The sequence below is a fragment of the Nesoenas mayeri genome (assembly GCF_963082525.1).
Source record: "Nesoenas mayeri genome assembly, chromosome: 3".
NCBI classification, from domain to species: domain Eukaryota; kingdom Metazoa; phylum Chordata; class Aves; order Columbiformes; family Columbidae; genus Nesoenas; species Nesoenas mayeri.
In genome coordinates this window covers 32361422-32374440 of record NC_137544.1, presented here as the reverse complement: position 1 = coordinate 32374440, position 13019 = coordinate 32361422, and the positions used below count along the sequence as shown (strand labels likewise).

The following is a 13019-nucleotide window of genomic DNA, read 5'->3' as shown; positions in this document are numbered from 1 at the left end:
TTACTGCCTGTTGAACAACACAAAGGGATTTTAAGTAGAAACAAATTAGAATAATATTTTTTTCTATTAATTTCCATATTACAATATTACAAAAAATAGTAATATGATACCATGAAAAACTATATTAAAACCAAAATATATATCAGTCTGGAGTTCAAACAATGCAGATGTATTTGTTGTTTCCTAGTTGATTTAGGAGAATAGCAAAAGAATATCTTCTAGCAATTTGCCAAATCATACACTTGCAGAGATTTAGAGGGTACAGATTAGCAGACTAGTCAGGTGAAATCATTATACCTAATATTAGTGAAAACCAGACTGAAGTAGTTTAATTTGCGTATATTTTATGTTCATCCAGAGTAAGTTGGAACAATGCCAGTCTTACTTGAAAGACAAGCTTTTAAAGATTCCATAATCTACTTGAAACAATCAGTTCTGTCCAGTTCTTCCAATAACAGTTTGTTAATAAAAACTTCATTATATTGGAAGGTTGTCACAGAATATCTAAGGTATACCACATAAGTAGTATTGTCTAGATGTTCTCATGGCATTGCATCATAATCTTGTGGCAAGGATTGAAAAATCAACCAAGTACATCAAAAGATTCTCTATCCACATGGGAACCCTCCCGCTGCCCCAGAGGTCACCTCTTCAGTTAAGAAAAGTGCCTATAAAAAGAGGTGAATCCATTAGACAAAAGAGTTTACAATAGCAGTTGATGTTTTTCAAATTCTGATCTTCTGTCTTTGACAAGTAATGCCCTTCGACAAAAACATAGTTCTGAATGGAACAGATGAAAAGTATATTTTCCCCTATTTCTACTAGAAGTATATTAGATACGAAGTTTTCTTATTCCTCATCACTAAAAAAGTGAAACCAACAAGGAAAATTTAATAATTTAATAACCAAACTCCAAGCAATCTCTGGACCAGGATTCTGAGATCTTGGAAGAACGACTATTTCTGTAAATTCTGCTAGTACTGAAGCCAACTACACATAGCTGCACAAGTATGCAACTACATTTACATCTTAGAGGTTTGGACTTTAAAGACAGTTCTAACATATACTCCCTGCTCTAGACAAGTGCCCTCCAGGAGTTTTAGTAGAGCTTCCAGTCCCTTTGGAAAACAGCAGTTCAGAAACACAGTTGCAGACAAGCACCTGTATGCATTAGAAAGACCTTCAGAAGCAAAAGTAACTAAGGAACAAGAACTTGCTGAAGAGAAGTGAAGGCCACAGAAACAGTTCAGGAAAGAATATGTGGCACTGTGAAGTACAAAATTCAAACTTCAATGTCACCTTGTTACAGAAAAATAATACAAAGATTTCCTATTTTTTTTTAAATTTTAGTTCTTTCTAAACTTTTAATGAAGTTTTAAAAGAACAATACAGAGCTGGTTTTTTAAAGTTTAGATTGATTTTAAAGTTACGTGTATTTACTTACCCATAGTTACAAGCAAAATATTTTCTGGTTTAACTGCAGTTTCTTCTCCCAAATAAAAGAAAAGAAAAAACAAAACCAAACCAAACCCAACCCTGAACAGAACAACTTACTGCTAAGTCAAGAGTGCCAACATAAACAATCATAGGATTTTTCAGATAGGATTTTGCTAGGCGACGAACACCATCAGGCCAAGTAGCACTGAACAGGAAGTGAAGAGGAAAACAAATGTGTGAGAACAGAGTGCAAAACCTTCTCCAATCCATTAATTTCATCACATTCTTCTTTTATTTCTTATACACCAGTGAAACACTTGAGTAAGCAATAGCCGTAGTGAGCTTATATAATATTTAGGAATAATCTTAAGAAGTTATTAGTAAACAGCACTCAAGCTTTTACGATAACTTTCTAGGTTAAAAGTGCAGGTAACAGTTATGGAGACTTTTGATGAAGCCAGCAGTGAGTTTAGTAGTTCAGTGATACCTAATAAGCAAGCTTCTAATCTCTGTTTATCTCTAAAATGATGGCTCCAATGCAAAACACAGTAACAAAAATTATTGGTGGGATATCCTATTTTTAAGATCCCAAAAGCTGCATAATTTCAAAATTAATCGAGGTACAGACTAGCACAGATATTGATCAGAAGGTTAGGATACACATTTGGGTCCCAGACAGAGGTGGAAGTCAGAATTTCAAGTTAATATGGCAAATTCTAGCACTCCCAGGACACCTTCCTTTTTGGTAAGAACTCAGTTCTTTTTACTGTTGATGTAAAACATCACAAAGGGGGTAAGAAATGAAAATAAAATTCTTGAATGACTCATTAGGACTGACTAGACAGAGTCAGAAAGAAAACTGATGTCATTCCCATCTAGGCTAGTAAAAATCTTAGTAAAACTGACACATTTGTTTTGAAGTTTAGTTTTCAATAACCTTACACTTCCAGTTTTCTAGTACTGGGCAGTATTACGTTCACATACCTTGTCATAACAGTTTGTCTGTCAGGCCGCACATCTAGTAGGATCTTCATTATCTGAGGTTCAAATCCCATATCCAGCATTCTGTCAGCCTCATCTAAAACCTGCTCAGAACAAGGTTATTTGTTGTGTCTAGTTCCTTAGATAAGGGTTTCAGCAAGACATTACATAGTAGACCACTTTAATAGTAACAATTTTAATTGCAGAATGTACTCCATAGTGTATTGCAAAACCTGTTGAACTTCTATTTCACCTCTTCAATTTCCTTGAAGCTTTTTCATTTAGTAATAACATTTGCAGACAGAACAAGAAAATCCATGGCACCTTTAAGAGAATTTAAAGACAATGAAGAAGAAACAACTGTTTGTTTGAACAATAATTTCGTTGGTGCCTAAACCTAAGCACAGAATTAAAAAAACCAAACAACAAAACAACAAAACAAAAGCAACAAAACCTGGGGGGGACACGACCCTGCACAACACACTTTCAACAGTAGATTTTTTTGTCATTTCAAGGAGAAATCTCATTTCTACCTTGTTAGAGATCTCATACAAGACCAAAATACCAGTTATCAATTTAGTTCTTCATTAGAGGAAAAAAGACAGACTGTACACTTTTGCTGACAATAGGAGACTGCAGAACTCCCAGAGCTCAAACTTATTTCATCTGGTAAAAAAGCCAGAAGTGAACAAGTGAGCTGAAGGCCTGACTACAACTGTTTGGAATTGATTTTTTTTTTTAATATGCAAGCACACTTGTGAATGTTTTGGAAATTTCATTAACTACTTGGATTCTAATACAACAGTAAGGCTGAAACATCACTGATTTTAAATACAGTGTTGGCTACTACACCTCTATCAGCAACAGAAACTTTCTAAGCTATCAAGCACACTGGTACTTAGCTGGAAAGGGAGAAGAGAGCATGTAAGTATGTGTCTTAGATGGCTCAGAGTAGCTGAAGTTTACTTTCCTTATTTCTGACAGCTGCTTAATAAGGAATAAAGGCTGTAATGGATATAACATAAATATTAGCAATATTTTTTTCCAAGAGCTTCACAGCCAGGTCCTGGTTTGTAGGTTAAATCTCCCTCCCAGTTTCTTGTTACATACATATATTTACCTGTTTGTAAATATTATTCATTTCAGTTCTACTACTTAGCAAGAAATTCTCACAAGCCAGTTCTTCAGGTGAATATTATTTTCCTTCTTCTGTTTTAAATCAGTTATTGGTAAGTTTTACACAATTTTTTTTTTTTTTTTAATTTTAAAAGTAAAAGGACTTGTCCAATCTATATTCTACTTCATGATTTACATACTTTTTTTTAGTATACTCTTTGCCCTAAATGCTTCCCAATTATTCATACACAAGTCCAATTTCCTTACTTCTGATACATGAGCATATGGTCAAAAAAACAAAAAAAGCACTCAGATTGCTGACAACTGAATACTGATTTACACTGAACACAGCAAAACAGAAAGCAATCTTCAAATGACTTGTATTGTAAACAATCAAACGGCCATATATGACAGAATTTCCCACTCTTTTTTTCTGAAATAATGAAAACCAGCAGCCTATCTTGAATAAACATGTTCCTAAAAATCTGAATCAAGACTGCAACTAACTTGATGGCACTGTCAGGCAAGACAACAAACTCTCTGCCTCCAATTCACCTTGTCTACAGTGTATATTCAAATATAACTAACTCTAATGGAGGTGCTTTGTTGTTGTTGGTTTTAAACCCACAATTGCACTTCAGTCTCTGACCCTGGAAGTACTTTGAGCAACTATATGTTACTCTTCTACATGAGTCTACTTCCCTGTTTTCCAATATTTTTTTCCAGATGGCAAAATTTCTAATGATACTACAACACTAGTGGCCTTGCCAGTAAGCTCACAACTACTACTAGAACCAGAGCAAACTTGTAACAGCATAATGAGTGTTTAACCCTTAGAGGGGAGTGAGGCTGGAGATAAGGGAGGGAAAGCAGGCCAAATTGTCAAACTGGGCAACAAGTCACCAGTTAAACAGATAATTCAGAAATAATTTGAATATATGAAAGTATTTTACAAAATAGCAACAGTTTAAAATGTCCAGCACAGCAAAAAGCAAGAATGAAGACATAAGGTTTCATAATGATTAGTTGGCTGTTTTCCCACTGAGATCAAAAGAAAGCCACTCAAACGTTTAATTATCTAAGTGCTTGCAACTCTACACAAGTTCTAATAAGAACTTGAGTCACTGGTAACCTTTAAAAGAAAACGAAAAATCAACTTAGGAAAGGCATTTCATCCATTAATAACTGATCCTGACAAAATTAACTTTAAAACAGCAAACTTATTTATATGAGATAACAATTTAGAATTTTTAAAATGCTTCCTGTGCTAAAAGCCTATTTTATTTTCTAGGGACTATTCCATATCTAGAATATAGTTACAGCAAGTATGAACCATCCCTCCAACATAAATCTCAGTGTTAAGATGTATTGTAATTAAGACTTTAAAAATGTAAAGACAACTTAATTAAAGCTTAAGTTCCCACTAAGTCAACCATTTCCCAACTGGTGTATTAGTCATTCCATATCAGCTACTTGCCAAGTATGTTATGCTCTTCAAATTTATGAAGTTGTTCATTTGAAGATCATTCAGTCTGCCAGGAGTAGCAATAACAATATCCACACCTTTGGTAACCACGTCTATCTGTCCTTTTCGGTCCCCACCACCATATATACAAATACTGAAAAAAAAATGTTTTACAGAAGCAGTATATTAAAGTTCAACTAAAGTCAATCTTTTTCAAATAAACGCCACCATGTTGCTTCATTTTAAAAAGTATCATCTGGTATTACCAAGAGGAAGGAATATAGTAAGTGTAACTGACAGTATCACAGTAAATAATGGACTTAACACAGAATAATACTCTCTCAACAATTCAGCAATAGCTTGCTGCTGAAACTGCAGTGAACGTAATCATGAAAGGACGATAGCTATTAAGCCACGAGCATGTTTTAGGTTGTTCTGAAAATACTCGCACCAAAAAAATAGATTAACATATGAACGGATACATGGTTTTCTAAACAGTACCAACAAATTCAGATGTTTTGCTGTTAAAACCATCAACTCATTCGATAAGGTGTTAGACTTACACACAAACTGAACACACTCCGTTAAAGTCCTTAGTATTTTGGGGCAGGAAACAGAACATGCATTTCAGTATTTGATGACTACAAGACTAATTCTCAATGCTGTGCAGTTACCACAGAGCCCTAAAAGTAAGTTTTGGAGCACAGTAATGTCTGTTTGTAATAATTAATACCTTAAATGAAGACCTGCACTCTGAGCATACATGAAACCAAATTGGGGGAGTAGTTGATACACTAGAGGGCCAGGCTCTTACTCAGAAGCTAGAGAAATGGGCTGACAAGAACCCCATGAAATTTAAGAAGAATGCAGATGGAATTACCACATGGCTGAGGGCAAACATGCCAGAAGATGGCTTTGCAGAAAAGACTTGGGTGGGCAAGAAACTGAACATTATTCAGCAGTGTAACCCCACAGAAAAGAAATCCAGCTGTGTACTATGGAGTAGGTAGCCAGCAGGGTGAGAGAACTCATTATTCCCCTTTATTCAGTCCTTGTGAGACCACACCTCAAGCATAATATCTGGGGTTTTTTTTACCCCTCATCTCTATTACAAGACAGACATATCCCACACTGGAGCATCAACTGAGATGGTCAAGAGGATGGAGTGCATGATGTGAGGAACTGGTAACCAGGCTTGTTCAGCGTGAAGTGGACAAGGCTCAGGGAGATCTTATTGCTGTCTACAAGGTGCCAAGAAGACACAGTCAGACTCTTCTCAGCTGTCCACACGGAAGGACAAGAAGCAACAGACTAAGCTACAACACATAGAACTCCAGCTACATAAGAAATGGATCTCCACCATAAGAGCAGTCAAAACAGGAATTCTAAAAACTGTGAAAATTTTACAACCTTCCCCTCCCCTCTTCGCAAATGCAATTATTTTAGTAGGTGAATTAAGCCACAAGTGGTAGGAAAAAAATACTTAAAAAGCAAGTAAGCAGTAAGATTACCTTTTAATTCCTCTGTATGAGTACTTTGAACACTCTGTCTCTACTTGAAGTGCCAGTTCTCGAGTGGGAGCAAGGACTAACATTCCTGGTCCCCCACGCTGATCTCTGGATCTGCAATAAAGCATCTTTAGAATGTGGGTACATGAGACTAGGCAAAGTCCATCACATCTGACTTCAGATATTTTTATACTGTTCTAGACTTCCTCAGTACACTGCTCCTAACGGAATCTATGGTGACAAATTTGGTACATATCCCACCAGGTTTAATTCTTTTTTTTTTTTTTCCAATTTATGGTTTATTATCTTCTTTACTAGAAAACCATCACATGGGGGTGGGGGAGAATTACCTAAACAAATCAGACATGTGAGCAGTCCTTACGTTGGCTGTGAAGTCAAATGAATGAATCCAGGCATTAAGTACGCTAATGTTTTCCCGGTACCAGTCTGTGCGATGCCAATAAGGTCAATTCCTTGTAGTATAATTGGCCATGCCTGGGACTGACACAAAACAGCAAATACTTAAATGTACTTTTCTCTTAAGCTTTGGTTAAAGAGTCATCAAAATTGAATAAGTACCTGAATTGGTGTAGGCTTCTGAAAACCAACTTTTCTTATATTAGCCATAATATCAGGATAATGCTCAAAGACATCTTCAAATTTACAAACAGGATTGGGAATGCAGCGCTTTTCACCTTCTTTTAAGTCATCACAAATTATATTATTATTTTCTTTCCTGTATAGAAGAAGTACAATTACTTTAAAGTCTCATTACCTGAAAAAGTAGAGCTAACACAAAATACTGCCTTCCCGACTTTTTTTTTTTTTTAAGCTTCTGGAAGAACAAAAACCAAGTTCAGGTTTGCAAATGAGACTTAGAACTATTCTAACTTTTAAGAAAACTTTGCTATAGAAACAATTGTCCTGAAAGCATCAATTACCATTCTTTCTTAAGAATGACTAATTTGAAGATATATATGGATATTAACATGAACTGCAGTCCTGTCACATCAGACTTCAATTATACTATATTACAAATTAAATAATTACGTCAAGTTTTTAAACATAAAGAAAACCTAGAACTCATAGGAATGGATTGGGCGTTTTTGTCAGATCCCTATATTCTGACAAAAGCCTTCCAAAAATATTTTCAGAGTAGCTCTCTGGATGCTCTAGAAAATACATATAGAACAGTTTAGAAAAAATTAACCAGTCAGCAAGAAGCTCAGAAAAAAAAAAAAGCGCAAACAAAAAACCCAAACCAACCAAAATACCTCCCAAAAGAAACAAACAAAACCCAAACCACAACAACGCACACAAGAAGCTATATTAAAAACTGAGATCCTGATGCTCCCCCCAATTCAGAGGTATTAATATGCATTAGTAGTTTATCTTGATTCTAGTCCGGTACTCTTCTGAAGATTCCCTTCAGCAAATAGGTTTTCTTCAAGCAGGGTGTGGGCTAGGAAAAGAATGGGTAATTCAACCTCTCCTCATGTTTACATTTTTTTTTTTTCAATTACTGCCTTTTTTCCTTAAAGCAGATTAGATGAAAAAGGAAAAACATTCCTTTATCACCCTCAATGCATGTTCTGAACCTACAGAACAATGTTCTGTTGCTCTTGACTAGCTCTAACAATAACATGCACATATACTTCAAGGAAACAGGTGTCAATTCCATGCTGTGCTTACTGTGGCAAGTTTTTTTTGGTGGGCAGGCAGCAGAAAACACAGACACCATGCAAAAAGAAAAGTAGTAAAAGGTAACACCTCAAGAATGTTCATCAGTTTCATTAGAACTACCGAAAAGGGTTGAAACTGCTACCAGGGCCTGAACAGAATCACTTGAAACAGGTAATTTGCTTTTCTTGCAGAGTAGTGATATAGACTGCTGGACCAAAATGAAAGGATGCCGTTAACTGAGGTGTGTACTCACAAGGATGTCCTTGTAAAGACAAGATAGCTAGACAGACAGGAAGACAACAGCAATAGAAGTTGAAATTTGTTTTGAAGATGGTATTTGACTAAAATACATGGGAAAAAAAATGGCAGTCAAGACATATTCAACATGTGACCACTAATATTTGGAAGAATCTAGAAAACGTGAACATGCTGTCTCATGAAATGCAAAGAAACAGCCAAAAGCCAATGAACTGTCTTGATTTTTTTTTCTCTTCTGAAAGTTAACTAGATCAAACACTTCTCCAGAAGCAGTTAATCCCTAAAGTTAGTTTTCCAAGCAACTAATAACATCTCATATATTAGCTATTGTTTAATTCACAAGAAGATCTAAGTTACTACAAGACACTAACATTAACGTTTCTGTCTCAATATTTCATCTCCGATTTTCTGGGTTTTATACCTTAGTAGTGATATTTGCCAAGGAGATGACTGCCTATATAAATGATCTTACCGCCATAGCTGCACTTCTTCTTGTGACATAGATGCAGTCCTCAAGGATTCTCTATAGAAGTTTTTCTCAATTGGAGGCAAGTCTTCAGCAATCAGAAAAAAGTAAACCTAAGTCAGTAAGAAATGCTACAGATTCAGGATAAGTCTGCTAAAGCTTACGATGGAAATCCCAAACCCCAAACAGTGCCTTTTACTAGGAGACTAGTCAAAAACAGTGGAGGAATATTGTTGTTCGTGTAAAAGATTAAAATTGAGACAAACACTTAATATCTGTGCAAGAACCACTACCCCACATTTGAAGTTCTAAAGTAATTTCTACTGTTTCCCTGAAAATAAGATGGGGTCAGTATTAATTTTTGCTCCAAAAGATGCTTACTTTTTTTACATGTATAGCTGCCTGGACACTATTTAAATTGACTTTTAAAATTAACTGTAACTAGGGCTTATTTTTGAGGTAGGGCTTATATTTTGAGTATCCTCAAAAATCCTGAAAAATCATGCTAGGTCTTGGTTTTGGTGAAATGGGGTAAAATATATAGTGTAATATTTAACAATTCTCAGATTTTTGCTGTGACCACATACAAAACAACAGTATTTTCAAAGAGTGAAGTGGAACTTACTACTCAATTGGTATTGTAAGTCTTCATGCAGCTACCATGGTGTCCTCCATGACTGTGCTAACAAATGCTGACATGGTCACTTCACTGAAAATACTTAACTAATTGCAACACTCAAAGACTCAGTCATCTCAAAGCAAAAATTAAAAGTTTTTAAGCATTCAACAGATTTACCACACAAAACAATAAGTACCATACAATAAAAACTGTAAAACTAACCTGCCCACTTCATAGCTTCATATTTAGCTTTGTTTTCACGAAGAGAGGCCCAGTCAATCACCATTTTGTTTCGGTTAGTTTCAGTCTTGATCATGTCCAAGCTTTTTCCTGCAGAAATAGTACCAAAATGCTGCTGTTTCATGGAATCTGTTGGAGGGTGGAGGAGAGGCCCCCTCACCCCCCCCGCCCTTTTTCTCTTGTAAGGCCTCTTATGTGGTTTTGAATATACATGAAGCATTTAAATAGAAAATTCTTTCCTAGGTTTTAGCCCAAAACATCAGTGAAACCTGTACAAATCCAGTTCTGATAAAAAAGAAGCATTCAACGTCTTTAGCTACTTAAGGCTATAAATAAGGCTGGCAGTGCAGCAGGTTTTTCAAAAACTTGTGAACCCAGTAGATGATATGCATACAGCTTTATTTATAACAGTTACAAGAGCAATGTTAACTTCTAAAGGATCCAATGTCACCATTAAATGAGGTTAAAACTTCCTGAGAAAGGTAGAAATGGCAAAATAATTATGTATTAGTGGAAAAGCAGGAAACACAGTGAAGACACAGACAGACTAAGGAAGTGTGAACTATTTCTAGCCTCTTGGACCATATTCATCCACTTGCTGGGGCACTTCTAAAATCAAAATTCACTAGTACTCCATTCCTTATTCTAACACTGGAAGACAACTCTCAGATCCCTTCTTCCTCATCAGTGCCTCAGATCGACAACTATGGATGTTGTTTGCCTGTGCAAAAAGTCACTGGAAGCATATCCAAGACAAATACCAACAACATAAGCAGCATCTCAACATACAATCATTAGTTACATATCCATGTAACAGACAAAGTTAACACAATAAAGCCTACTAAAGTGAAGCATGATGTACAACATGAAATCTCAAATGCTAACTTCCCATGAAAGTAGTAAGAAGTCAGCATCACCCATGCTATAATTAGTACATTTGCTCTATAGACTACATTTATAAATATTGCACAGGTACTACATTAAAACTTAGACTATAAGCTAAAATTGTATTTTGGGGGAATAAGATTGATAATATAAGAAAGCAATTAGTATAACATTGTGCATTCATTAAAATTGTTGATACCACACTGGAACAGATTTTCATAGAAGTGTTCGAGGCCAGGCTGGATGGGGCTTTGAGCAACCTGGTCTAGTGGAAGGTGTACCTGCCCATGGCAGGGGGGTTGGACAAGATCTTTAAGGTCCCTTCCAACCCAAACTATTCAGTTTGAGGGGGGCAACAGTTCCAAGCTCAGAAAGGAAGATGTTTAGATATTTCTGTTTTAAGGTGCTATGCCATTGTCCAAGAACAATGGGAAATTTAATTCATATTGGTAAAACAGTAACAACATAAAAACACTCCAGCAAACTACCAAATACATGGAAAGACAATCCATAGGTTCCCTGTGTCAAAACCAGCTTTTCTTACCTCTCTCAGTCCCGCCTCCAACATAGTTTTGTCCAGATCTTGTAACAGTGTCATCAATCAATATCTTGGCTTTGTTTTGCACAGCAACACTGCCAAAAATCTTTACTTCAGCTTCATACGGTCCTTTTATAACCTGTGTTCATAAAACCTTACTGAGTTTTTTTAATATTGCAAAGATAAACATTATTTAAGAATGCATCCTGAAAACAATATTTGATTTTTTTTTTCCTGAGTTTTAACTTATCTTCCCAGGATAAATTCTAAATTAAATGGAAATAAATGCATACTTTAGGAAAAAAAAAAAATCAGTAAGCTTTTCCTACTTTCATACAGCATGCAAGTTGCACCCTCAACTCCACTTCCTTTTTACCAGTTCTTGTAAGAGAGTATAATTATTACAGCTCTTGCAACACCAGCTTGCTGCAGTAACTCTGGTTTACATGGAAGCAAAACCAAGTATCTTGCCAAGAGTGTCCAGGCCTAGATGACACACAGCACATGTTACCTTTATCCTGGCACCTGAAGAATCCTCAAGTTCTCTTATTTTAGTTCCGCCCCGACCTGTGACAAAGATATACTACTGGTATTACAGAGATTTGGGCCAAACTGTCAAAAACCACACCTGGTAACTGTAAGTATTTTGGTTGTGAGCAAAACCTGAAATCTGTCTTCTCTGGAGACATTTAAAACCCACCTGGACGTCTTCCTGTGTAACATCATCTAAGGGTTCCTGCTCCAGTGGGGGGATTGGACTAGATGATCTTTGGAGGTCCCTTCCAATCCCTAACGTTCTGTGATCCATATCAGCGCATGCAGCCACAAATAAAAGAATTTGTGACACCAAACTATTGGAAAATGCAGGTAACTTTCTTGGCAATTAACCAAACACAAGGTGCACACAGGGGGCAGCGCCACAGTTGAAGAGATGGAGCAGCAAAACCAGCTCAAGAGAGAGCCACCCTTCCTCCACCTGACTGCAGTGGGTCTTCAGCCCACTTACAGCGGCCCGGCCACAACAGACAGATGTCAGCCTGACCACTTTGGGGAGGAAAAGTTCAGCTGCCCTGGCAATGGGAGCACTCCACACTTCAGCCAGCACCCTGCCAAAGATGTGAGGCGGTCAGAAGGGGCTGGGGCCCTTGCAGGGCCTGGGGCAGCGCTGCAGCTCCTCAGGGCACACAGGAAGGGTGGGCGCATGAACAGTCTCTCCACACTGGATTCTTTCCTCCTCCCTCACCCGCGCCCCTCAGCAGGCCAAGCACCCGTGGGTGGGGTACAGCCGTTATTACCTATAAGAGCACCGACCAGAGCGTTATCGAGGTGGAAGCAGAGGGGCGCCCCAGCGTCCCGCGTTTGGCCGGTGGCGGCTCGGGGCGGTCGCTGCCGCGCTGCCTCCCTCAGGCCGCGGGAGCCTTCAGCGCCTCGAGGCTCCCACTCCTCCCTTCCGAGACCGGCCACCGCCGCCTCCCGCCGCCACTCCATGCTCTTTCGTTCCCCGCTGCTCTCGATGGAGGCGCAGTCCTGCGGAGGGCTCGCCGGCGGCTGCCACACACGCCCGGCGCCGACACCACCGCCGCTGTCCTCATCGCTGCCGCTCTCCCAGTCAGACATAACGGCTGCCGCGCGCGCGGCACATGCGGAGGAACCTTGGCGCGCCTTACGCTAGCGGCGCGCTGATTGGCCAGGGCGGGACGCTCTCTAAGCAGTGATTGGCTAGTTCGGAGAGGGCGCTCGGGGGTGGGAGAACCTATGGCCGTTCCCGAGGCTGAGCGGGGGCTGCGCTCCGGCGCGGTGGCTGTAAGAGCGCTGGGGAGCGG

General features: G+C 38.3%; 1 protein-coding gene across 1 annotated transcript in view; it reads right to left on the bottom strand.

The window, feature by feature from the left end:
* The window catches only part of DDX43 (DEAD-box helicase 43), a gene marked incomplete at both ends in the record, with an annotated part of 18423 nt that extends 5610 nt beyond the window's left edge, over nucleotides 1-12813 (bottom strand). Inside the window, 12 exons of the mRNA XM_080341399.1 lie at nucleotides 1027-1118; nucleotides 1555-1642; nucleotides 2422-2522; nucleotides 5012-5153; nucleotides 6511-6621; nucleotides 6890-7008; nucleotides 7087-7243; nucleotides 8921-9002; nucleotides 9756-9863; nucleotides 11203-11335; nucleotides 11708-11763; nucleotides 12492-12813. Of these exons, the coding sequence (XP_080197525.1) occupies nucleotides 1027-1118; nucleotides 1555-1642; nucleotides 2422-2522; nucleotides 5012-5153; nucleotides 6511-6621; nucleotides 6890-7008; nucleotides 7087-7243; nucleotides 8921-9002; nucleotides 9756-9863; nucleotides 11203-11335; nucleotides 11708-11763; nucleotides 12492-12813 (1511 nt within the window). The remainder of the gene's footprint in view (nucleotides 1-1026; nucleotides 1119-1554; nucleotides 1643-2421; nucleotides 2523-5011; nucleotides 5154-6510; nucleotides 6622-6889; nucleotides 7009-7086; nucleotides 7244-8920; nucleotides 9003-9755; nucleotides 9864-11202; nucleotides 11336-11707; nucleotides 11764-12491) is intronic.
* Between the last annotated feature and the right edge of the window lie 206 nt (nucleotides 12814-13019).